This window comes from Oncorhynchus clarkii, chromosome 9 (assembly GCF_045791955.1).
Source record: "Oncorhynchus clarkii lewisi isolate Uvic-CL-2024 chromosome 9, UVic_Ocla_1.0, whole genome shotgun sequence".
Taxonomy (NCBI): domain Eukaryota; kingdom Metazoa; phylum Chordata; class Actinopteri; order Salmoniformes; family Salmonidae; genus Oncorhynchus; species Oncorhynchus clarkii.
The window spans coordinates 25,449,660-25,477,445 of record NC_092155.1 but is presented as its reverse complement, the minus strand read 5'-3'; the positions used below and the strand labels follow the sequence as shown (position 1 = coordinate 25,477,445).

Below are 27,786 nucleotides of genomic sequence, written 5' to 3'. Positions count from 1 at the left end.
GCAGACTCATTTCCCCGCATTATTACCTGTTGAATGGCGTCCATTCCCTTCTGGACCCTCTGCCAGTCACTGAACCTCTCCAGAGCCTCGTCCATACTGAGAGAGCCTCTCTTCACCTTCTCCTGCAGCTCAATCAGCTGCTCCAGCCCAGGCAGCTGGTTGGGCACAAATGTGTCGTACGTGGAGGAGATGCTGTCTCGCCCGCGTGCTACAGAATAACAGAATGACAAGGAGACAAAAATCGATCCCTCTCCGCCAGACGTACAGTAACAAATAATTTTCCAGTTTGACAGAAATTGTCAACGGATTATACTTATGGAATGATAATTCTATCATTTTAATGGCACTAACATTGCTCCATATACTTAGCATCACTGACCTATTCAACCGTCAATGCAGACCTACAGAAATATGCTCTTTTGACTGTTGCCTGGCCTTACCTTGCTTAGTGGGTAGAGAATACAGGGTTTCAGTATCGCTCTGTAACATCTTCTTCTGGAACACTGCAAACACACACTGCCATCAGAGACAATACAGACGTGATGAACTGACACTACGAACACTAACGCTGTGTTTTTCCTCCACTACCTTTAGCGAGTCTACTATTTCACGCCATTCCACAAGATGGCTCCATTTACAAACAAACAGCACAGATGTAGACGAGTCAGTGGACACAAATAGGCTGCACAACTGCATAAAAAGTGATACCTTACAATATTTACTCTAAAGTGAATGACAGTAAAATACGTACTAGTATGTACATTTTATTTGAGATAAAATATCCTTCCAAGGTTTGGTAAAAGACATACAGATGCCTGAAACTGCATTGAATCAGACTAAAATATACACTCAACGCTATCGATTTGGCAAGTAAGTACTTAGAATGATATGTTGCTTTATTTTGCTGAGGGAGTTACTTCTCTGCACTTATGGTGTTGACAGGGGTGATGGGTAATGGAGCCTCTTTAGGGTTCTGGCCCAGTCATCTCCTCAGATTTCAAAGCTTCATTTCCTTCATCTTCCTCCATCCACTTGTACACACAAACATACCAACATGTACTCTACCCACTAACACACTCATAGGTTGCAACTGAAATGGTAACCTATTTCCTATATTGTGCACTTCTTCAGGAAATAGGTTGCCATTTTAAATACCGACACTCCCTCATACACTATTTATCCTTCCTCCACACACGGACTACGATAATCTTACCAGTCAGAACGGCAGGTAAAAATCTCATCTTTGTCTATTATTTCTAGCTGTGCAGTGCACTGACGCAATAGTCAAAAGTCCCAACCCTCCTCCAGTTTCTTTACATCAGGACTTTCTTTAAAGAGATTCTCTGGTCATTTGGTCTACTTTTTTTGTTGTATACAGGAGTTCTGAAAGTAAGCACTCGCGTGCCAAAAGTGGTCCCCGAAAATTGCGTACACTATCACATCACTCCACGTCACCTGTCTCTTTCACTCAATGCGATGGGCTGAAGCTAGAACTCAAAAATTGCCAGGGGGCTAGCCCACGTGGGAGGAAATGTGAGGGAAATGGCACGGCACAGCTTCAAGAAAAAAATACACTTTCAAACTAGAGATTTCGTGGCTAATTGAGGTAAGGCAGTAATTCTGCTCATAGATTATGCATGCATGACACATCCAGCCAAAAGCCGGAGGTTTAAACAAATACTTTCTTAGTCGCCAAAGTACCGGAACATGTCTTTAAGTCACTGTGTGTGATGCATTCATTAGTGGAGGGAGGCAATATGATCAGTGCCTGGTTGAAAGATTCCACTGTATTGATGTGTGGAAATCTCTTGATCCCCCTACGCGTTCTCTCCCATCCTGTGTTGTCTCATGTCGGGGGACATGAACGATGGAAAACACGTGTAATGACCGATGCTGCTGGCTTGGCCCGAGACTGGCCCAGATTGGTTGCAGATGGCGGCCCAGGCCCAGTAGTTGGGCTTCTGTTATTGAGGCGTTTGTGATGCAGTGTAATCTGCTTTTGCTAGGCTTCAGGATCTATGGGTAGGGCTGAAAGATCGGGGAGAAGTGGTGGTTCACACAATAACATCACATTTCGTTAACAAGATAAATACTTTTGGGCCTGTTCTACTGCAGATTGGCGGTTAGTGTTGCTTATGGAACCACATGTTTTCAAGAGTCTTCAAGTAGGACAGATAACTCTTATAGTTGATTGGAGGACCAGCCACCGCCTGACTCCCTTACAGTGCACAACAAAGACTAATGACCAAGACATAACATTTCCTCCTGTCCAACCCCAACCATGTTATCACCTTTCCCACAAAGCACAGAGTTTAGGATCCAGTCCACAGTTCAAAGAGAGTAAACGGAACTGGAAAGAAAGGCAATGTCTTTTTGGCAGACAAGAAAGAAAGAAATCAAGAACACATCAATTATTTATAAACCCTTAAGATCAGTAGCTTCATCCTCTTGTATTATTTACACAGCTCAAATTGAACATTTAAGAATCCCATGCCAGCGAATTTGGATCTGTGTATTTGTAACAGTCAGTTCTGTCTTTGTCTTAGCTGCCTTCACATGCTAGTTTCACATCTGCTACATATTCCCTTCTTGGTTGAGGAAATCTCCAGACTTCTTTGAAATATTTAGTACATATCAGACCCAATTGTCTGGAACTAGCAACCAACTTCCCTTGAAGTTTACAAAAATACCGTGTAGCATTGCACTAGCTGAGATCTTCTATCGCTCAAGCGCAATACTCGCTAGTCACAGAATAAGCATACCAGCAACCCAAGGTCAAGTTCAGTAGGGCACCATGTAGTTCAAAGTTTTGAAACAGAAAAAGACAATGACCATTCTCATTGGACAAGATAATGTCGGATCTTCTCCATCTCAATCCGTTTTCTCCTGTTTCGTGCCTATTGAACACAACCCAGTGTTCATCGGTCTAGTCCTACCTTGAGCTATAAAGGGGGTGCTGTCCTCTTTGACGGAGGTAGTTTCGGGCCGGGGTGTGGGCGCCGGTGGTCTGTTAGCAATAACGACGGCGCTGCTGGAGGTGAAGATGGTGTCATACTCTTCATCATTTACACCTAGCGGGGCGTACAGATCCTCCTCATCCTCCCCCACCTCATCCCCCTCTCTCTGAGTGTCTGGAGCACTGGGATTCCCTGTAAGATATTTATAAACGATATTCATACATAATATGGGGTTGAATACTACTGCTAGAGAAGCAATAGCTGCATGAGTCAGGGTCAAGCTCAAACCATCCAGTATGGTGCATCCCATTTTCATCAAATTACATCCACTGAATGTAGCTGTGGATTCCCGCTTTCCAGTGTGGCAATCGTGATGTCATACTAAATCAAAAACCGCATTATGGTTCGTCACCGACACCCTGCTAGGATGACAATCTATTGAATGAACAATATGAAAACAAAGATGGCATGCCACACATTGAGCTGGTTAAACAATCCAATCCAATGTTCACCATCGTTCCTCCACTCACCTGCTGTGCACATCATCTCATAGATACTGCTGTCATCACTGTCCTTGCCCACGGTGAACATATTCTGTAACGACAGACCACGGAGACTGATTACTACACTCTGCCAGCAATGCATGACATTAATACAACACAGGTTTCAATGTCATGGAAATCCTTGTGCAAAGACGCCTTGTTATGGAAAAACACGATTTAAAATAGTCAAATGTCCCTCCCGTTCCTCTGTAAGCACCTCCAGAATCTACTCTACTGCCTACGTTGACAGTAATGCGGAGTACAATATGTGTTTCCCCTCTGTTACTTTGTGTGCCCTGATACATTATGAAGTGCTATGCTGGGTCGATGAGAGACCCAAAACAAACATCCCTTAGAAGATTCAATACAGTAAACAGTGCTAGGAATACCAGGCTGTTGTTTGTGGCCCTCTGCCCAATAACATACTCAGTGCCAGAGGGGTAATCAGACTAATCAAACGATCACAGACAATCTACCCCTATCAATTCAAACATATCATTTAGTGGCGATTCAAGGCTCAGCGTTTGATAGGGGCTGACTGTTTTGCCTGTGGTAACCAGTAGAGATGCTGTTGACGAAATGCACTTCAGACAAGATGCTTATTTTCCCAGCTCGCAAGTTATCGTTTTATTTTCTTAAGGTCGAACAGGGAAAAGAGTGGGACTAGATAACAACTACGACAGGGAAAAGGTTTGCTAATTCGGTCTTTCTTGCTTGACCTGAAATCGATGCACATCTTCCAAAGACCTACTGTAACACACCTGATTCAAACGGTCAATGTCAATCGTGACGACCATGATTGGTTCCTCTTTTCAACAGGTGTGTTTGTGTTAGGATGGAAGTCAAATCGGCACAACCGTTATTGTAGCTCACCAAGACCAGAGACTCGTGTTGTGGGAATGTTCTGAATCATACTAGTACCGATACAGAATTAGATATTTTTATGATTGACATGGAAAGCAATAACAAACAAAAAAATGTTGCACTCAACTCCAAGCATTTTCCATGTGCTGTTCCTAAGCAACACAGCCACTCCATTGCAATATTACACTTCTTGATATTGCATATTATGTATTTTCTGTTATGAATATATTAATTCAAGAATGACAGGAAGCTCAACAGATAGTTGACAAAAAAAGCTCATTAAACATGGACAATCTACAGAGAATAACATTTTAAAAAATGATGCTTTGATGGTGTACAGTAGCGAAACATGTTTCCACTTGAAGACTCTAGTATTGAGGAATTATTATCTTATTCAGATATGTGTTTTTGGACTAAGCGCTTGAGCCAGCTGTTTGATATCATGCCATCATTGCTTGCTGACTTGTGAAACGTCACTCGAACACTGAGCACTTTGTATCAGATGTAGAAAATGTCCTTCACTGTCCTGGCTATACACATCATGTATAATATTAACTTTAATAGGTCGTGTTTTAGCAGCGCTGGACCTGTCGCCTGTTGAACAAAAAGCTGAAAGAACCACAGTCACTCCCTGACAAAGACAGGGTGACCGTTTCATTCAAATGCTATGCAAATCCTGTACAAATCCTGCAGTCTGACAGTTCGCTTATGCAAATCAAGTTGGCATGCAAAGGGCATCACAGACCCAACGAAGCGGAAACACAAGACTTCTACTGCAATTTGACCGTCAACATGGTACACATCAGTGGAGTCCCTGTAGGATTTAAACGTTTTTAAAAGAAGGAGGGGAAAAAAAAATCATTACTGCTTTGCTCTGTAGGACAAGTCAATACAATCAGTGTGTCATTTCTCTCTCGTCTTTATAGAACGTTATTGACTTCACATTAACGTATAATAGGAGTGCATGTGCCAAATAACTAACAATTGTGGATGCACAGCTTTAACGAATCGTTTTAAAAAGTTCCATTAAGCCAGCTAAATGCCTCTCACTGTAGCCTACCACTAAGATGTGCCTCCCCCCTCCCTAGTATTACCTTGTTATTGATTATTGCATTGTTGGGTTTGGAGTTTGCAAGAAAAGACATTTCACTGTATGTGTGCATGTGACATTAAACATGGAAAGACAAATACAATGACTGGAGAACAAAATCTCTATGTTCAGTAGACCTGGGCCATATTGGCCTCCTAAAGTAGCCCCTTTCTTGTGCATGTGTAACCAACTGGGTTTCACACCCAGGTCTCCTGCACGCCACGATTCTCTGTTAGCCCACCAGAGTTCAATACGTTTGCTCATCACGTAAGCATGGTTACCGGAACCACCTCAGTTACACTTGGGCAATTCCATCTGAGAAATAAAATAATCTAGCATGCTGTGCAACTATAAACACTTAGGTATAAATACATTGTTTCATTTAGGAAGGGAGGCCCCAAAAGGATAGCATTAAACAGTGATTATATTATAATATTACAATTAGAAAGCCGTTACAGTTGGAGCTACCAACAATCTCTGTGGTAATGTTTGTTTCTCATCTCCCTAACCGACAGTTCACAGCTCATTACCGCTGGAGAAGTGTGGTGCCTTGGAGACCGACAGTCCCAGATCAACAGTGATCGTTAAGTAGACCATGTGAGTGTTATGGCCGTATTCAGGGGTAGAGGGGCCATTCGTCTTGACTGTATTGACAGACAGCCTCTTGTCTCCCCCCAAAGCACTAATACATCATAGCTTGATTCATTGGCAGAGGGAGGGGCTGACACATGGCTAGGGGTAATAAAACCACTATGCTAACTGAGCTTGGTCAACCCAATAACAGCCCTTGGTCAGCTGAAATACACTGACCTTTTTACATAAATGACCTGAAAGGTTTCATTATACAGCACATCAAAGAGGTTACCACAGCAACCAAGATTAACCCATAGAATTGAATTTGAATCAAATGATGTATTACTCAAAACAACTGTATGTAAGAGATAATCAACGAGGGGGCTATGCATACTATGGAAACAAACTATTGTCGTGGAAGGTGTGTTCCACGACATGCTAGAGGAGTGGAACTAACCTTCCACGAGTTGATTAACCCTTTTATACCATGGCTATAATTGTATGTATTTGCAGCTAGAAATGTGTTAATTTGCAGGTAGAAATGCTTTGGCTTAAAACGGCATTCTAGAGCGTGCGTTATTTCCCAGTAGAATTCAATGAATATAGTTCATTCTGACAAGTTCTATGTTTGAGCTGCTTTTGAAAGCAAAAGTCTAATTGAAACCATTATTGGCATTGTTGAATTTGATTTTCATAACAGCAAGCTAGGACTGATGGTTTGGTCAACTACATTAGCAAGTCTGTTCTGTTTGGTTACCAAGGCAACTACTGTAGCTTGTTAACTTGCTAGCTACTGTACATCAGTGGATGTTGAACACATTTCTACCTGCAAATGAACACATTTCTAGCAGCAATTTATAGCCATGTTAAAGGGATAATCAACTCCGGAAAATAATGTAACTCAGTAGAAGGTCACCTTCCACGTTGTTCATTATTTTCCATAGGACGCATAGCCCCTCGTTGATTATCCCTTACATAACTTTTGCCCTCAGAACAGCCTCAATTCATCAAGGCATGGACTCTACAAGGTGTCGAAAGCGTTCCCTAGGGATGCTGGCCCATGTTGATCCCAATGCTTCCCACAGTTGTGTCAAGTTGCCTGGATGCCCTTTGGGTGGTGGACCATTCTTCATATACATGGGAAACTGTTGAGCGTGAAAAACCAGCAGCGTTGCAATTCTTGACAGAAACCGGTGTGCCTGGCATCTACTACCATACCCCGTTCAAAGGCACTTAAATTGTTTGTCTTGCCCATTCACACTCAATGGCACATATACACAATCCATGTCTGAATTGTCTCAAGGCTGAAAACGCTTATTTAACCTGTCTCCTCCCTTTCATCTACACTGATTGAAGTTGATTTAACAAGTGACATCAATAAGGGATCATAACTTTCACCTTGATTCACCTGGTCAGTCTGTCATGGAAAGAGCAGATGCTCTTAATGTTTTGTATACTCAATGTATGGTATGTTATGATTGACTATTTACTAGGGCCCGGTTGTAGAATTCGTCAGGGGGAACATGATGGTTTGACAGCTTTTTAAACACACCTGTAGGTTACCTCATGGATTATACTGGCATTTATGAGTGGATTTCAGTTCATTTGAATTTATTCTGTGGAAAAAGACCAAGGAAACATGCATTATTGCCGGTAGGTAATGATTCGGAAAAAAACATGGCCGCCAGCTGCTTACGGAATTATGTGTATTCCCAAGGGAGTGACCTCTGTGGGACACCCATGCCCTCCTCTTCCTCCGTCCCGCCGTCAGTTTTCCCAAAACACAGAGACAGTGAGTTTTTCAATGAGCTGGAGCAATCCGATCAAGGCGATCAGCCTTGGCTCCATCTGCAATCTCTCGCAATTAGCAGCATTGCCAGAGGATAATACACATTCCTCAGCTGTTGTAGTGTCTAAGTCTCCCATTGGGCAATCCGCTGCTCTGTTTGGAGACACGGGGAGGAGCAGCTACGCTCCTGAAAGGAATCCGGTCTTAACTAGACTAGTTGTGGTAGACAAGGATAAGGCTAGGGTAAGCATAAGGCAAGGCTGTTTTCTAGTACAGTTTAAGTTCAGGAGAGGGTGGCAATTTACAGTTTCAATCAACTCCTATTATAACGGTGTACATTTAACTATTATTGTTATACTCTTGGTTTAAAAAAAAAAAAAGATATATCCCGGGCAGGCACAGTTGATGTGGATACAGTTGAGCCTAGATTGGGTCTCTGTTTGCTACTCACGAGCCTGTAAACACAGGCCCATCTCTACATCTCTTTTCTGTTTTTCTGTTTGCCTCTTGGTATTACTGGCAAGGAATTCCTTATTCTGCAAAATGCTGACAATTTGAGAGTGAATGAATATTACAATTTGATCACTATCAGTCATGGAATTGGTGTATAAATACTGTAGAACCAAATAGACCTTTTGAGGATAGGCTCTGCTGAAAATGCTGCATCTCTTTATTGTTGAAGATGTTGCACCATTGTGGGTGCCTACTCCAGTACAATATATTCTAAATAATTTGCTGTCTTCACTGGCTACTGTGATTTCCATTGTGGAGAGCACGCGTCATAAAAAGGCAAGCTCCTCTGGGTTTAGCTAACGGACATACAGACGTACAGACGCATAGCCTACCGATTACATTTGGATCGCTCGTCATTAGTGAGTAAACGGCGCACCCCCCTCTCCTTTCATATCGCAGGGAGATGGGGGTTGAGCCGGGCGAGGCTCTCACCATATTATGAGAAGAAGAAGAAAAAACATGCCATTACGCAAGAAGTTTCTGCGTTAGGCATCGCATAATTGTTCCAATGTATGCCGACGACGCACACTACTCTCTCCCCGACACGCCACTGTGACTTCATGAACAAGCACAGGCCTTGGAATCCTCCACCGGGGTGTTGCGACCAGAAAACTTATATAAGGCGCAGGAGTGACAGATCAGAAAAGAGGAGAGAGAGAGGATAAGGGGGAGCAGAAGGACGCAAATGAGCATGCTTTTCCATTACCCATCAGGGGGAAAATGGTAAAAGGTGGCGTGGTTGGGTAATGAAGGCATGGAGATAGTGGCTCATCCCTGGAGGATGAGGTGACCCAGTACTCATAAGGCTTCCACCAGCCTCCTTCCACCTCTACTGCCATGTTTATTATTTATGGAATGTCTCTGTACCGCCCCTGGTTAAGTGCATTCCTGAGTACGCTGCTGTCTTTGTTGTTCACCTTCTTGACATGCAGGTTTTCAGCAGTTCTTCCAGTTACAGTAGCTTTGACGAATAGCCATCTCAGAGAATAATTTGATGTTTTTTCTGTTATGAAAACGGCTGTTACTAGGAAGAGAAACCCAAAGCTTGGGCTGCTGACACAGAGCCATTAGCTACTTTCAAAGTGAATAAATCGTTGTAGCGATGTCGTTTTGTCATATGTTAAGCAATGTTGAACATGATACTGTATTGTCCAAAATGCTGGACTATTATAGCTTAAATTGACTTCTCCAAGGACCCTCTCTCTGGGTAACAAAAGTTTTTCCCTCACTCTTCTTTCCTGGACCTCTTATCCTGGACCTCTCTGCCCTGCTCTGGGCTCAGCAGCTCCTCAAGGAGGGCAAATAACCTCAATTTTTGCAGGCCTATCAAAGACTTAAGACTCAAAGAGTTAGTCTAGCCTGAACGGTACACTTAAGGTAACGTTCTTCAAGGACACAAGGAGAAGACAATCAGGGCACAGTCTCTGCAACTCAAGGAAAGAGCCAATAAACAGAGCAACAAGGGACACAACCCAGAGGAGCAGCCCAAGGAACCACCCAACTCAGAGGAGAGAAAAAGGAGCAACAAGAAAAGAGACAGCCATCTTCCCTTTTGCTCTTTCCATGCGGCCTGAACAACAGAGGCAGCAGACTTTTCTCACAGACGGAGTATAACATCCTTAATATTCAGGTCTTCTCATCTTTCATTCCACTTCCCACCTTTACATGATCATTCCCATTATGTTTTATAAATACCTTGACTGTAATTAAATCAAGTAGTTGTGTTGTCTTGTTGTTCTGGCAAGGAACTCCAATTGATCCTTAAAATAATTCATACCTTCAGATTCATCAATTATTACTATACTAATTTTAGTCTGATGAGTTATTTTGGCAATAATGTATTTTTCACAAGTCTTTTTTTTTCTTCAATACTGGACTGGTGCCCTGATGTACTATTATATAGTAATAAATCATACATCATTAAATCATATTGTAATTTGAGAGAATGAGAATGTTATGAATCCTGGTAATGAGGAGTGCAGGGTACCCGTTGAACTAGGCTGCCCGAGCAGGACAATAACAGCACAATACAGTACAAACATGTTCCAACCGCGTGTTTTTAGGAAAGCTGAGCCAATATTCACAAAGCTTCTCAGAGTATGTTTCGCCTTTTAGAGCACAACAGATAAGGTTACGCGGACAGGCGGGGAACCTGATCCTAGATCAGCACTCCTACTCAGACCTGAGGCATGTACTTACCAGGGTCTGCTGCAGCACTACATGGAGCTCATCGTGGCCATTATGTTGGGCGATCTCAGCGGGTGTCTGACCTTGGCGGTTAGTTGTGCACAGAGCTCTTTTCGACCCAGGGCATTGTAGCAACACACCGGCGACGTCTTTAAACCCGTTCTGGGCTGCAAAGTGGAGAAGTGACGGCACGTCCTCTGGGAGCGTCTCTGGTTATGGTAGGAGATGTTTAAGTGGGTTAGGGTTAGGTGCAGACAGAAACCACCCTAAAATGTAGTCAGATAGATATTCTAGTTTGAGATGTGTATGCATATTACAGTTTTATTTAACCATTATTTTATCAGGGAGTCATACTGAGATCAATGTCTCTTTTACGTAAATTACAGAAAATACACACATCAAAATAAATACAAAATGCTAGCAGAAAGAAAAACACAGTCATAAAAAACAAACACATTAATCAGTAATAAGGTCCTCAATTACCATCGAGGCACCAGAACTGAACATCACATGTAAGAACATGTTGAAGATTGTTCTAACTCAGTAGAGACCAAAGCCCTATTACAAAAGAGGGCCAACCAGCTTTCTGGTAGAGAATGCAGTGATGAGTACTAAAATTGTCACCCATTTACAAAAGAGGGCCAACCAGCTTTCTGGTAGAGAATGCAGTGATGAGTACTAAAATTGTCACCCATAATAAAGTTCAGAGCACTACGATAAACTGCATCTATCGGCATTAATGAAGTGACAGCTGCATTCATATATATTAAATACATTAAATAGTACCTGCAAAACGCCAGTCTCAACATCAACAGTGAAGAGGCAACTCCGGGATGCTGGCCTTCTAGGCAGTGCCTGTGTTCTTTTGCCCATCTTAATCTTTTTATTAGCCAGTCTGAGATATGGCTTTTTCTCTGCCTAGAAGGCCAGCATCCCGGAGTCGCCTCTTCACTGTTGACATTGAGACTGGTGTTTTGCGGGTACTATTTAATGAAGCTGCCAGTTGAGGACTTGTGAGGCGTCTGTTTTTTCAAACTAGACACTGATGTTCTTGCTCAGTTGTGCACCGGGGCCTCCCACTCCTCTTTCTACTCTGGTTAGAGCCAGTTTGCACTGTTCTGTGAAGGGAGTAGTACACAGCCTTGTACGAGATTTCTCGCATGGAATAGCCTTAATTTCTCAGAACAAGAATAGACTGATGAGTTTCAGAAGAAAGTTATTTGTTTCTGGCCATTTTGAGCCTGTAATCGAACCCACAAATGCTGATGCCAGTTTTATTGCTTCTTTAATCAGAACAGTTTTCAGCTGTGCTTTAAATAATTGCAAAAGGGTTTTCTAATGATCAATTAGCCTTTTAAATGATAAACTTGGACTAGGTCACGCCCTGACCATAGAGAGCCATTGTTTCTCTATGGTGAAGTAGGTCAGGGCGTGACTGGGGGGGTATTCTAGTTTATTATTTCTATGTGGGGTTCTAGGTTATTATTTCTATGTTGGTGATTTGTATGATTCTCAATTAGAGGCAGCTGGTAATCGTTATCTCTAATTGGGGATCATATTTAAGTAGCTGTTTTTCCCTCCTGTGTTTGTGGGATATTGTGTTTTGAGTTAGTGCACGTAGCACCTCTGTAGTCATGGTTCGTTGTTAGTTAATTTTGTAAAATGTTTTTGTTGTCTTTGTTAAGTTCCACTTTATCATCAAAATTATGTGGAATTCAACATCCGCTGCGCCATGGTCCGTTTCTACAAACGATTGTGACATCGTGCCATTGGAGCACAGGAGTGATGGTTGTTGATAACGAGCCTCTGTACGCCTATCTAGATATTCCATTAAAAAATCAGCCATTTCCAGCTACAATAGTCATTTACAACATTAACAATGTCTACACTGTATTTCTGATCAATTTGATGTTATTTTAAATGGACAAAAAATGTGCTTTTCTTTCAAAAACAAGGACATTTGTAAGTGACCTCAAACTTTTGAACGGTAATGTACAGTATGTGAGAGTGGATTCTCGGCCATCACTAGCATGAAAACTAAATACAGGCACAGACTGTGTGTGGAAAAATGATTTAAGACTGAGACTCTCTCCAATACAACCCAACATTGCAGAGTTATGAGCATCCTTTCACGCACACCCTTCTCATTAACCTGTGGTGAGTTATTCACAATTTTTCGATGAACAAATAAGGTTTTATATGTGAGATGGCTAAATAAACAGCAAAATGATTGATTATTATTATTTGTGCCCTGGTCCTATAATAGGTCTTTGTCACTTCCCACAAGCCAGGTTGTGACAAAAACTCACTCATTCTTATGTTTAATAAATGTATCGTATAGTGTGTGTGTGTGTGGAAGGCTTACACTGACGGCAACAAAAACAACATTTGAGAGTACGCTGACCCTGGCGCTAGAGGGGGTACGCAGCTGCAGGTTGAATGTTTGAAGGGGTACGGGACTATAAAAGTTTGAGAACCACTGCTCTAGAGAACATATACTTCGTTTTACCGGCATTCAATACTCATTTCAGGTCAATTAAGTTTTTCTGTAATACATTTAAGGCAGACTGTAGTTCAGATAAGAGCCTGGTCAACAGCCTATACAACAGTATTTATCACAAAGTTACTGCACAGATTCAGGATTACTTACAAACTACAGTTCAACTACAACATTTGGTCGTGTCAGATTCAAATTGGGAAATACATAGATGTATTATAGACTTATTTACTCATATATTGACATTTAAATATCATATAACATAAAATATGAATGTCAGCAGATCATTCAATTGACTGGATTGTCGAGGGGGTACAGACAACAGAACACTTACCGCCTTCGGGTGGGTCATATCCCTGCAGTCCCTGGAAGCCTGTGGAGGGCATGGCTTCCAACAGCATGGAGGACAGCCTTTGGTCCAGCTTCTCTACCGAGGACACCTGAAGAGACTGAGATCACAGGATAGGATGCATGAGCAAAGGGTTGCAGAATTCTGGTCACTTTCACCAAAAGGTTTTTCTGCTAAATCCTCTTGATTCTGGGAATCTTCCCACCTAAATTCCTGAGGAATTTTGGGAAAGTTTCCAGAATTTTGTAACGCTAGCACACTGTCATAGTCAAGTCATTTCAGCTATGTCAAGTTCTAGACATGTGAATTAATATTAGGAATGTGTTCCTAATGCTTGGTATACTCAGTGTTTTCTGTTTTGAAGTGTCTAATTTTGATGTCTTCCTGATCCTATGATTTTTTATACATTTTAATTCATTCATTTTTTTCTCAAAAAAGAAAACCCAATTTTGGCAGCGTGAACAGGACTGATTCAAAGGGCTGAAACTTCAGCAAATTAGGTCTAATCAACATAAGTGTTCATGTGCATAATCAATTGGCTTTTTAAACTGAGTTGCAGTCAGCTGGCTTTCAAAGAGAGGAAGTAAACAACATCAACGTCAGCAGGAATATGCTGATTCATTCCATTAATTAGTCTCTCAAATGGGTTTTAAATGAATGCATGTTGTTTACCTTGCATGCTTTATGTTCCTCTCTAAACCCTCTCTCCAAATCCTCCAATGAAACGTTGGTTCAGTCATAAATTGATATATAATTTGAGTACTATAGTGTGCTCTCCTGTACATTTACATTTGAGTTACTTGTGTTCATCCCCACACATTTAAAAGCATTGAATTGGTGTACGCCTGGGATTTAAAATCAGTGGCGGTCGGTGCCGTTTAAGATGAGGGAGGATGATTGAAAAAAATGATGAGCATGGCCTTATTTCTTTTAAGGCATATTGGATGACTATCATTCATATTCCATTCACCCAGCTCAATGTAACATCGATAGGTTTAGGCTACTACATTATACTAAAATTTCCCATTACCAATCATGAATGAAAGTTTACAACGTAGGTGCACAGGTCAAGATAATATTGAGTAATCAAGGTGACAGACATTGACACATTCAGATACAGGTACAGTTGAAGTCGAAAGTTTACATACACTTAGGTTGGAGTCATTAAAACTAGTTTTTCAACAAATCCACAAATAACTTGTTTTGGCAAGTCGGTTAGGACATCTACTTTGTGCATGACAAGTCATTTTTCCAACAATTGTTTACAGACAGATTTCACTTAATCACAATTCCAGTGGGTCAGAAGTTTACATACACTAAGTTGACTATGCCTTTAAACAGCTTGGAAAATTCCAGAAAATTATGGAATGTCTTTAGAAGCTTCTAATAGGTTAATTGACATAATTTGAGTCAATTGGAGGTTTACCTGTGGATGTATTTCAAGGCCTACCTTCAAACTCAGTGCCTCTTTGCTTGACATCATGGGAAAATCAAAAGAAATCAACCAAGTCCTCAGAAAAAAATTGTAGACCTCCACAAGTCTGGTTTATCCTTGGGAGCAATTTCCAAACGCCATAAGGTACAACGTTCATCTGTACAAACAATAGTATGCAAGTATAAACGCAATGGGAGCACGCAGCTGTCATACCGCTCAGGAAGGAGACACGTTCTGTCTCCTAGAGATGAACGTACTTTGTTGAGAAAAGTGCAAATCAATCCCAGAACAACAGCAAAGGACCTTGTGAAGATGCTGGAGGAAACAGGTCCAAAAGTATCTATATCCACAGTAAAACAAGTCCTATATCGACATAACCTGAAAGGCCGCTCAGCAAGGAAGAAGCCACTGCTCCAAAACCGTCATAAAAAAGCCAGACTACAGCTTGCAAATGCACAGGGGGACAAAGATTGTACATTTTGGAGAAATGTCCTCTGGTCTGATGAAACAAAAATAGAACTGTTTGGCCAGAATAACCATCGTTATGTTTGGAGGAAAAAGGGGGAGGCTTGCAAGCCGAAGAACACCATCCCAACCGTGAAGCACGAGGGTGGCAGCATCATGTTGTTGAGGATGAATTGCTGCAGGAGGGACTGGTGCACATCACAAAATAGATGGCATCATGAGGTAGGAAAATTACGTGGATATATTGAAGCAACATCTCAAGACATCAGTTAAAGCTTGGTCTCAAATGGACAATGACCCCAAGCATACTTCCAAAGTTGTGGCACAATGGCTTAAGGACAACAATGTCAAGGTATTGGAGTGGCCATCTCAAAGCCCTGACTTCAATCCTATAGAAAATTTGTGGGCAGAACTGAAAAACCGTGTGCAAGCAAGGAGCCCTACAAACCTGACTCAGTTACACCAGCTCTGTCAGGAGGGATGGGCCAAAATTCACCCAACTTATTGTGGGAAGCTTGTGTTAGACTACCGAAACGTTTGACCCAAGTTAAACAATTTAAAGGCAATGCTACCAAATACTAATTGAGTGTATGTAAACTTCTGACCCACTGGGAATGTGATGAAAGAAATAAAGGCTGAAATAAATAATTCTCTCTACTATTATTCTGACATTTCACATCCTTAAAATAAAGTGGTGATCCTAACTGACCTAAGACAGGGAATTTTTACGAGGATTAAATGTCAGGAATTGTGAAAAACTGAGTTTAAATGTATTTGGCTAAGGTGTATGTAAACTTCCGACTTCAACTGTACCTGGCACATGAAGTCCACAGGGTCTGCCACCCTGGTCAGAAGGCGAGCCATCTCCTCCATGCTGCTGTAGTACTGCAGATGGGCCTTTCCCATCGCCACCCCACTGCAGTACAGTGTTACGCCCACACTTCCTGCTTGTAAGTCTGCAACAGGAAAACAAATTATGTAAACTTGTCTCATAAGCATTGGGCATCATCATTTTAGAAACCATGGTGTTTTGTTGTGTGCTCTTTGACAAAGTCATCAAGTCGCTCTAGGGTCATTACATGTCATTTCAGCACTCATGACATCTACCCTCTCAGATTGTTCTGAAATTATTTGTTGCTGGAAACAGATAAGATTAGCATTCCTGGGACATTATTTTGTTGACATTTTATTTGCTCTCCTTGTAATTAAGCTAATTGATTGCACCCAAATTGGCCCTTTTAATTTCTTAGATTCAGATAATATTCAACATAAATAGTACCCAACATCCAATTTGGACCAAACTTCTTCCTTCCATTGAGTAAGACATGAGGAATCCCAAACAATTGTCAAAAGCCACCCACGGATCACCCAAACCAATCCCACCCCAACAACCAGTATACAGTATCGTCGGTTCTTTATGTCTGACAAGTAGTATGGAGCTGCGGCTTGGAGTATTGCTTCTTCATACTTTGTAATGTATTTCCTGTGAATCTGGTGATGTTTTTCCCCCCATTCAGAGAAATTAGCCATTGAAGTCGCTTGCATTATTTACCTTATATGAGTGTTTAAGTACCAGGTTGTTCCTGCCACCACACCCTTTTATCAATGTTGCCTTTTATTAAATGGATCACAACATTTTCTTTTCTTTACAACTTTGGGTAGAAAACCAATAGCTTTTGCTCATGATGAAAATAACTTCTGTGGTCAATTTAATGTAACAAATGGCAGCTCTCTGAGGGCTATCCGTATGGTGAAATTCCTACAAGTCCAAAACTTTGATTGAGAAATGGGCCAGTGACTAAAATGTTGTGACAACCCTAATAAAATAATAGAATTATAAATCATTGCATGGCAGACATATGTTTTTCAATAAAGTTCTTAGAAAAACATCTTTACATGAAGTGTGATTGGTGAAATGTACTATTAAATTCAAACCAATACCTTCGCAAAACCCTATACAGTGTGTGTTTGGGACTTTTACCATTAAAGACCATTAGAGAACATAACATTGAAACCATTAGGACTGCTGTAGTCTAATGGTTTGCTTGTACGCCAGCAATGGTCTATCTAATCCATACCTTTTTTGAAGGGAATAAACCACACACATAGGGGATGTTTTCTGGACACAAAGAGAAGGACAAACTCAATTGCTTTCATGGAGGACTAGATTGAATTACGAGGATGACCACACAATTTATTTTCATCATGAGCAAAACCTATTGGTTTTCTACCCATTTTTGCAAAGAAAATGTGATCCATTTAATAAACACACGAAACCAGGAAATGGACACAAGGGTGTGGTGGCATTAGCAGGAACAGCAGCATCTAGTAGGAAAAACGAGATACTTTCCCACTCATTTATGGTAAATAATGCAATCGACTTCAAATGGCTAATTTCTCTAAACAGGGGGGAAAAACAATCACCAGAGTCACAAGGAATATATTACAAAGGATGAAGAAGAAATACTCCAAGCAGCAGCTCCACACTACTTGTCAGACAGAGAACTGATACTCTATACTGGTTGTTGGAGTGGGGTGAGGGGGGTCCATGGGTGGCCTTTGATAATTTTTTTGGATTCCTAATGTCTTCCTCATTGTTAGGAAGAATTATGTTCCAAATTAGATGTTAGGTACTCTATTTATTAAATATTATATGAATCCTGTTCATCTTATCTGTTTCTAATTATAGAAACGATTTCACAACAATCTGAAACGGTGAGGGTCGAGAATCCTATTTCTTGTGCTTTTTGGAGGTGGAATGACTCTCTACAATAAGCAAGAATGCAAGTGAATTTTCACATACCTGCTGCGTTCACACAGAGGGTGTGCTTGTTCCAGTGGACAGGTTTCACTCTCACCCTCTGTTTACTCCTACTGAACTCAACCTCAGCATCTTTACTGGCCACAGAATCTTTTAAAAGAATGAACACCTCGCCTGGTGTCTACAGGAGGGAGAACACAAAACATAAACGTACTGTAACAATAGAAAAAGTACATTGGTTGACATGCTGACCATCTCAAAAGCAGCTCTATTAAATGTTTAAAAAATAAATAAAAAAACCTAAACAACCAAAAACTCAAAACCAATTTGAAATGTAAAAGTAAAGTGACTGCATTTTGGATCTATATACATCTTGTTACAGTACATTTTATGTACGACTGGCTGAATAAGTAATGTCACTGAATGCTTTGATGTTGCCTCCTGACATGTTAGTGCCTCACCCCACAGAGAACTCTGGACGGGACCAGCACCATGTTGTTGGGTTTGGTACTGGAGGGTCCGGTAGACTGCCTGCACTCCAACTTTAGGTTTAACTCCAGCTTTAGATCCGGTCCCGTCAACTTCCCAGGAACAGCACTGACATTCCCTGCTGCAGCCTGGTGCCCTGTGGAAGGTCCACCGACAGTCAAGCCAACATTAAATACTTAGTGTTTCCCCTACCATTGTATTTGGTGCCAGATTGCCTTACATTTAGGTCATTTAGCAGACACTCTTTTCCAGAGCAACTTTTTTCTTTACCTTTATTTAACTAGGCAAGCCAGTTAAGAACAAATTCTTATTTACATTTTTTTTTTTAAATGTATTTTACCTTTATCTATACAGGTTTTTTCTCATTGATATAACAACTCTTTTCCAAGAGAGACCTGGTCCAATAGCAGCAGAGGGAACAACATTTCAGACAAAACAACTTACATACACTAACACAACATTAAACAAAACTATAAACACACATACATTACAACAAAAACATTGTACATTTAAAAACACAAACGTATTGACTAAAAAACAGCTGGCCTAAAAACAATGGCACTCTTCTATGAAATATACATCGATCAAGTGTTTAAACTCCACCAACGAAACTAGATCATCACATTTTAAAATGTTCATGACAGAATTCCAGAACCACGGAGCTAAGTAACTAAAACTTTTTCTACCATGTCCTGTTCTAATTTTTGGTACTGTTAGAAGCAAATCAGAATGGGACCGTAATTGATATTAATATACTGACCTGACTAAAAAAGAACAGAAATAAAATGGCATTTTACCCAATGGCCTTATAAACCAGTGTATACCAGTGTTTAAGCCTACGCAAGGTCAATGACGACCAGCCAACAGCGCTGTAGAGATCACAATAATGAGTTAGATGTTTCTGATTTGAAATTAACTTGAGGGCTGCATGATACACTGAATCAAGTGCTCTCAGGGTAGTGGCTGAGGCCTGCATATGTATAACATCACTAAAATCTAAAACCGACAGTAATGTACATCGTACCAGTTCCTTCCTGGCCTCAAAAGAAAAACAAGCCTTATGCCGGTAATAAAATCCTATTTTCAGCTTGAGCTTCCTTATCAAGTTCTCTACATGCACAGTGAAGCTGAGCTTATCATCAACCCACACACCCAAATATTTGTACACTTTAACTTGCTCTATAGTATGTCCAGCAAATGTAGCAATGACATGATTTGTAACATGCCTGGCATTTGAAAATAACATGCATTTTTTTTACCCGAATTTAGAATCAGCTTTAAATCATACAGATTCTGTTGTATGATGTTAAATGCTCTTTGTGCATTTTCAAAAGCTAAAGATAAACTACTATCACTTGAATAAAGAACAGTATCATCTGCATAAAAATGAACATCCGCTGTTTCAATAAGATCCCCAATGTTGTTGATATACAAAATGAACAACAGTGGGCCCAAAATAGAACCTTGCGGAACACCTGAGCACACCTCTATGGACTCAACCATTCGTCATTACACATTGTGTACGATTTTAACCTTTGCACTAACACAGCATGTTCCATGGTATCAAAAGCCTTAGACAAATCAATAAAAACAGACACACAATGTAACGTCTTATCAAGAGCACAGTGGATGTCATTTAAAACCTTCAATGTTGCTGAAACAGTGCTGTGGCCAGACCTAAAACCTGTTTGCATTCCATTTAAGATGTTGTTTTCTTGGAAGTAGTCCTTTAGCTGCCTACTAACTAAGGACACCAGTACCTTTGACAGTACAGACAAATTTTGATGATGTCTGGTGTAGGAGGTTCATCAGGGCCAGGGGATTTTTTTTAATCAATTTCTTTCAGGACTTTACACACTTCTGAAACAGAGGATGAAAAGGAGAACCTGGTGAAGGAGTGCACAGGGGTGTCAGGTAAATTCATAGGGGGCTCAATTATACCTTTGACCTTTTCAAATAAACTGCCTGCATCTAAAAAACGCATATTCAAGGCTTTCAGAATGGAGGTTCTCTCAGTTACAATCTGTGGATCGACCAATAATTGTTTGGGAAGCTGTGTATCTTTTTTGCACTCCAAACCCTTCACTACCTGCCAAAATGTGGATGGATTATTTACATTTTGTGAAGTAGATTTCAGGTAGTAGTCTTCTTTCAATTTACGGATCATAGCCACACCCATGTTTAAAAGCCTTCCAATCACGACAGCCTACTGGGGAGCAGTGGATTAACTGCCATGTTTAGGGGCAGAACGACAGATTTTTCCCTAGTCAGCTCTGGAATTTTTAAAATGTATTTTTTCTTGAATATCCGAAACATACAGCATACCTACAGTGAAGCCGCTCAACAACTACATCATACCAGTCATCCAACAGACTCCCATTCAGAGAAACACACAGAAGCATCCAGGGTCAATGCCCTGCTCAAGGGCACGTTGACATATCCCGAACCCGAACCCTCCAAGACCCCCCCCCCCCCCCCCCCACAGTTACCCAATAGCTATCCCTCAACCATTCAAGACCCCTCTCACAGCCCCCCCCCCCCCCCCCCCAAGAAGTAAAATAAAATATGCAATTTATTCCCTTTCCCTTCTCAAGAACCCCCCCCCCCCCCCCCAATGCACCAACAACCAAGAGAATGAACTAAAGAGAAAAGACAGAAGACAGAAGAAAACAGCAAACAACGCAAAATTACTATTAAAAAAAATACAAATAAATAAAAAACATTTTAATAAAATCATAACAGAATCATAACAGCAATGCCAACTGCCGACCTTGGTGTTGCTTTTGGCCTTTGTCCCCCACCTGTAAAATTATTTTGGCTCAAGTGTTTCACTTTTGTCCGTATATCATGAGATTCAAATATCCCAAGCAACAGTGAACATCTACATTTCTGGGTCGCTTTAAAATCTACTTTTGAGTTTTACAGTGGTTTACAAAGATTATCCAGAACTGGCTGTGCGTGTCACAGCAGGATGAGACTAAGTAGGGTATATTTGGATTTGCATAAAGAGAGATAATGGCCACTGGTGATGAAAGAGGAAAGGGAGAATTTGAATGATGAGACACACCGGCAGACAAACATACCTTTTGGACCTCCCGTCCATTTTAGATCACTTAAGCAATGAGGGGGGGGGAAAAACAATATGGATGGCAGCAGATGGTTTTGAAATTCTCAGAAAACTCTTACTGGGGAGCAGAGAGTAGAGAGTGACTCAGGAAATAATTACTGTCAAATTCCTCAGAATATGTAGTGTTCTCATGGAAACCGAGGTCAAACTGAACCCAGGGTACTGTCTAACATAGGCAGCACTTAACTAGAATCAGGGACATTGTGTTCCTACACTTTGTGTCCACATCTGATGCCCCGGGGCAACTACCTAATTTTTGTTGTATTTTTGGGAAACAGGATTTTGAGGGGGAAAATTGCTAACTTCCTGAAATTCTACACATTTGCCATGGTGCAAAGAGAAAAATGTGCAGATTTATAGCTACTCTCATGCTGGCCTATCAAAATAAAGTGTGACTTACATATTTTGCCATGAGGCTGAGAGAAAAATGTACTGATTTAAAGTTAGGGGGGGCTATGATTTGACAATGCCCAGTTGTATGGAAATTGCTGTGCGGACGTAGCCTGGGCGGCAAGTCCACTAATTAGTTTCTGAGGCAATTGCTTGAAAAATCATCAAATTCAACAGATATACAGTTGAAGTCGGAGGTTTACATACACCTTAGCCAAACACATTTAAACTCAGTTTCATAATTCCTGACATATAGTCCTTGTAAAAAATCCCTGTCTTAGGTCAGTTAAGATCACCACTTTATTTTAAGAATGTGAAATGTGAGAATAATAGTAGACAGAATGATTTATTTCAGCTTTGACTTCTATCATCACATTCCCGTTGGGTCAGAAGTTTACATACACTCAGTTACTATTTGGTAGCATTGCCTTTAAATTGTTTAACTTCAGCCAAACGTTTCATGTAGCCTTCCACAAGCTTCCCACAATAAGTTGGATGAATTTTGCCCCATCCCTCCTGACAGAGCTGGTGTAACTGAGTCAGGTTTGTAGGCCTCCTTGCTCGCACACGCGTTTTCAGTTCTGCCCACACATTTTCTATAGGATTGAGGTCAAGGTTTTGTGATGGCCACTCCAATACCTTGACTTTGTTGTCCTTAAGCCATTTTGCCACAACTTTGGAAGTAGGCTTGGGGTCATTGTCCATTTAGAAGACCCATTTGCAAATAAGCTTTAACTGATGTCTTGAGATGTTGCTTCAATATATCCACGTAATTTTCCTCCCTCATGATGCCATCTATTTTGTGAAGTGCACCAAATTACGTTAATCTCTAGGAGACAGAACATGTCTTCCTCCTGAGCGATATGACGGCTGTGAGGTCCCATGGTGTTTATACTAGCGTACTATTGTTTGTACAAATGAACGTGGTACCTTCAGGTATTTGGAAATTGTTCCCAAGGATGAACCAGACTTGTGGAAGTCTACAATTTTTGTGGGCTGATTTCTTTTGATTTTCCCATGATGTCAAGCAGAGGCACTGAGTTTGAAGGTAGGCCTTGAAAACATCCACAAGTACATCTCCAATTGACTCAAATGATGGCAATTAGCCTATCAGAAACTTCTAAAGTCATGACATAATTTTCTGGAATTTTCCAAGCTGTTTAAAGGCACAGTCAACTTAGTGTATGTAAACGTCTGACCCACTGGAATTGTGATACAGTGAAATAATCTGTCTGTAAACAATTGTTGGAAAAATGACTTGTGTCATGCACAAAGTAGATGTTCTAACCGACTTGCCAAAACTATAGTTTGTTAACAAAAAAATTATGGAGTGGTTGAAAAATGAGTTTTAATGACTCCAACCTAAGTGTATGTAAACTTCAGACTTCAACTGTAGGTAGCCACAACCTTTCACCTCGCAGCCATGTCCGGAAGCAATCAAGTCCACTAGTAGGCAACGGGAATGATCATAAAATGTTTCTCTATTTGGTTCATTTCAGTTATAACGTTACAGAGCTATGAATTTTACATGATATCATGATCATGTGTTGGAATTAAAATCAAATCAAAGTGTATTTGTCACGTGCGCCGAATACAACATGTGTAGACCTTACAGTGAAATGCTTACTTGCAGGCCATAACCAACAGTGTAATTTTTAAGCAAAAAATAGGTATTAGGTCAACAATAGATAAGAAATAAAAGCAACAGTAAAAAGACAGTGAACAATAACAAGGCAGTAGCGAAGGGGGGGGGGTTCACACACACAATGCAAATAGTCTGGGTAGCCATTTGATTACCTGTTCAAGAGACTTATGGCTTGGGGGTATCAGCTGTCGAGAAGCCTTTTGATCCTACACTCTGGTACCGCTTGCCATGCGGTAATAGAGAGAACAGTCTATGACTAGGGTGGCTGAGTTCTTTGACAATTTTTAGGGCCTTCCTCTGACACCGCATGTTGTGGAGGTCCTGGATTGCAGGCAGCTTATCCCCAGTGATGTACTAGGCCATACGCACTACCTTCTGTAGTGCCTTGCAGTCGGAGGCCGAGCAGTTTCCGTCCCAGGCAGGGATGCAACCAATACTCTCGATGTTGCAGCTGTAGAACCTTTTGAGGATCTGAGGACACATGCCAAATCTTTTTAGTTTCCTGAGGGATAATAGGCTTTGTCATGCCCTCTTCACGACGGTCTTGGATTGTTTGGAAAATTCTAGTTTGTTGGTGATGTGGACACCAAGGAACTTGAAGCTCACAATCTGCTCCACTACAGCCCCGTCAATGAAAATGGGGGTGTGCTCGGTCCTCCTTTTTCTGTAGTTCACAATCTCCTCCTTAGTCTTGGTTACGTTGAGGGAGAGGTTGTTATTCTGGCACCACCCGGCCAGGTCTCTGACCTCCTCCCTATAGGCTGTCTCGTCATTCTCGGTGATCAGGCCTACCACTGTTGTGTCGTCTGCAAACTTAATGATGGTGTTGGAGTCGTGCCTGGCCATGTAGTCGTGGGTGAACAGGGAGTACAAGAGGGGACTGAGCACGCACCCGTGAGGGGCTCCAGTGTTGAGGATCAGCGTATCAGATGTGTTGCTACCTACCCTCACAACCTGGGGGTGGCCCGTCCTGTTTAGTCCCAGGATCCTTATCTTAGTGATGAGCTTTGAGGGTACTGTGGTGTTGAACGCTGAGCTGTAGTCAATGAATAGCATTCTCACGTAGGTGTTCCTTTTGTCCAGGTGGGAAAGGGCAGTGTGGAGTGCAATAGAGATTGCATCATCTATGGATCTGTTTGGGCGGTATGCAAATTGGAGTGGGTCTAGGGTTTCTGGGGTAATGGTGTAAATGTGAGCCATTTACCAGCCTTTCAAAGCACTTCATGGCTACGGACGTGAGTGTACGGTCTGTAGTCATTTAGGCAGGTTGCCTTAGTGTTTTTGGGCATAGGGACTATGGTGGTCTGCTTGAAACATGTTCTTATTACGGACTCAATCAGGGACATATTGAACATTTCCTTGAAGACACCTGCCAGTTGGTCAGCACATACCCGGAGCACACGTCCTGGTAATCCGTCTGGCCCCACGGCCTTGTGAATGTTGACCTGTTTAAAGGTCTTACTCACGTCGGCTACGGAGAGGGTGATCACACAGTCGTCCGGAACAGCTGATGCTCTCATATGCATGCCGCAGTGTTGCTTGCCTCGAAGCGAGCATAGAAGTGATTTAGCTCGTATGGTAGGCTTGTGTCACTGGGCAGCTTTCCTTTGTAGTCTATAATAGTTTGTATGCCCTGTCACATAACACGAGCGTCGGAGCCTGTGTAGTACGATTCAATCTTAGCCCTGTATTGGCGCTTTGCCTGTTTGATGATTTTTTTTGTAGGGCATAGCAGGATTTCTTATAAGCTTCCGGGTTAGAGTCCTGCACCTTGAAAGTGGCAGCTCTATCCTTTAGCTCAGTGTGAATGTTGCCTGTAATCCATGGCTTCTGGTTGGGGTTATGTACGTACAGTCACTGTGGGGATGATGTTCTCGATGCACTTATTGATAAAGCCATTGACTGATGTGGTGTACTCATCAATGCCATCGAAAGAATCCCGGAACATATTCCAGTCTGTGATAGCAAAACAGTCCTGTAGTTTAGCATCTGCTTCATCTGACCACTTTTTTATAGACCGAGTCACTGGTGCTTCCTGCTTTAATTTTTGCTCGTAAGCAGGAATCAGGAAGATAGAATTGGGGTCAGCTTTACCAAATGGAGGGTGAGGGAGAGCTTTGTACGCGTCTCTGTGTGTGGAATACAGGTGATCTAGAATTGTTTTCCCTCTGGTTGCGCATTTAATATGCTGATAGAAATGAGGTAAACCTGATTTAAGTTTCCCTCCATTAAAGTCCCCGCTCACTAGGAGCGCCGCCGCTGGGTGAGCGGTTTCCTGTTTGCTAATTTCCTGACTGAGTGCGATCTTATTGCCAGCATCCATCTGTGGTGGTAAATAAACAGCCACGAAAAGTATAGATGAAAACTCTTGGCAAAGTGTGGTCTACAGTTTATCATAAGATACTCTACTTCAGGCGAGCAAAATCTAGAGACTTCCTTCGATTTTGTGCACCAGCCGTTGTTTACAAATATCCGCAGACCATCCTCCTTCATCTTACCCGAGTGTGCTGTTCTATCTAGCCAGTGCAGTGTATATCCCGCTAGCTGAATAGCCATGTCATCATTCAGCCAAACTGTAAGATGTTACAGTTTTTGATTGGTAGGATATTCATGATTGTACCTCATTAAATTTATTGTCAAATTATTGTACGTTGGCAAGTAATATTGATGGGAATGGCAGCTATCCCAGTCGCCTTCTGCGGATCCTTACGAAGCACCCCGCTCTGTGTCCTCTGTACCTGCGTCTCTTTCTCTTGCCAATAACTGGGATGTTGGCTTGTCGGGTGTCTGAAGTACATCCTGTGCGACTTGCTTGTTGAAGAAAAGATCTGTCTTATCCGAGGTGAGTGATCGCTGTCCTGATATCCAGAAGCTCCTTTTTGCCATAAGATACGGTGGCAGAAATATTATGTACAAAATAAGTTACAAATAATGCAACAAAAAAAAACACATAATAGAACAATTTGTTAGGCGTCTGTAAAACTGCTGCCACTTCTTCCAGCGCCATTTTAGTCAAATTATCACAGATTTACTGTGATAATTGTGAATTCAACAATTCCAACTATGTAGCCAAAACACCCACCATGTATACAGTATATACACACACACACACACACACACACACACACACACACACACACACACACACACACACACACACACACACACACACACACACACACACACACTGAACAAAAACAGAAAACGCAACAGGTAAAGTGCTGTACCCATGTTTCATGAGCTGAAATTAAATATCCCATAAATGTTGCATAAGCACAAAAAGCTTCTCTAAACTTGTGTACAAATTTGTTTAGATCCTTATGAATGAGCATTTCCCCTTAACCTGACAGACGTGGCATATCAAGAATCTGATTAAACATCATGATCATGACATGACTGTTGGGGACAATAAAAGGCCATTCTAAAATTTGCAGTTTTGTCACACAACATAAGCAATTGGAATGCTGACTACAGGAATGTCCACCAGAGCTGTTGCCAGAGAATTGAATGTTATTTTCTCTACCATAACCTGCCTCCAACATCGTTTTAGAGAATTTGGCAGTACATCTGACCCTGCCTCACAACCGCAGACCACGTGTATGGCATCATGTGGGCAAGTTTTCTGATCTCAACATTGTGTACAGAGTGCCCCATGGTGGCGCTGGAGTTATGGTATGGGCAGGCATAAATTATGGACAACAAACACAATTGCTTTTTAGTGATGGCAATTTGAATGCACAGATATACTGTGATGAGATCCTGAGGCCCATTGTCATGCCATTCATCCGCCGCCATCACCTAAATGTTTCAGCATGATAATGCACGGCCCCATGTCGCAAGGTTCTGCACACAATTCCTAAAAAATGTCCCAGTTCTTCCATGGTCTGCATACTCACCAGAAATGTCACCTATTGAGCATGTGTGGGATGCTCTGGATCAACGTGTACGCTCCAGAGCCCGCCAATATTCAGCAACTTCGCACAGCCATTGAAGACGAGTGGGACAACATTCCACAGACTACAATCAACAGCCTGATCAACTTCATACATAGGAGATGTGTCGCGCTGCATGAGGCAAACAGTGGTAACACCAGATACTGACTGACTGGTTTTC

General features: G+C 41.6%; 1 protein-coding gene across 1 annotated transcript in view; it reads right to left on the bottom strand.

Moving 5' to 3' along the window:
• Window positions 1-27,786, bottom strand: part of LOC139417179 (B-cell scaffold protein with ankyrin repeats-like) — a 32,926-nt gene that overhangs the window by 3,757 nt on the left and 1,383 nt on the right. The window contains exons 3-11 of the mRNA XM_071166424.1: window positions 18,484-18,647; window positions 18,065-18,203; window positions 16,075-16,217; window positions 13,347-13,461; window positions 10,528-10,724; window positions 3,488-3,551; window positions 2,937-3,149; window positions 441-503; window positions 27-208 (exon numbers count right to left, since the gene is read on the bottom strand). Of these exons, the coding sequence (XP_071022525.1) occupies window positions 27-208; window positions 441-503; window positions 2,937-3,149; window positions 3,488-3,551; window positions 10,528-10,724; window positions 13,347-13,461; window positions 16,075-16,217; window positions 18,065-18,203; window positions 18,484-18,647 (1,280 nt within the window). The remainder of the gene's footprint in view (window positions 1-26; window positions 209-440; window positions 504-2,936; window positions 3,150-3,487; window positions 3,552-10,527; window positions 10,725-13,346; window positions 13,462-16,074; window positions 16,218-18,064; window positions 18,204-18,483; window positions 18,648-27,786) is intronic.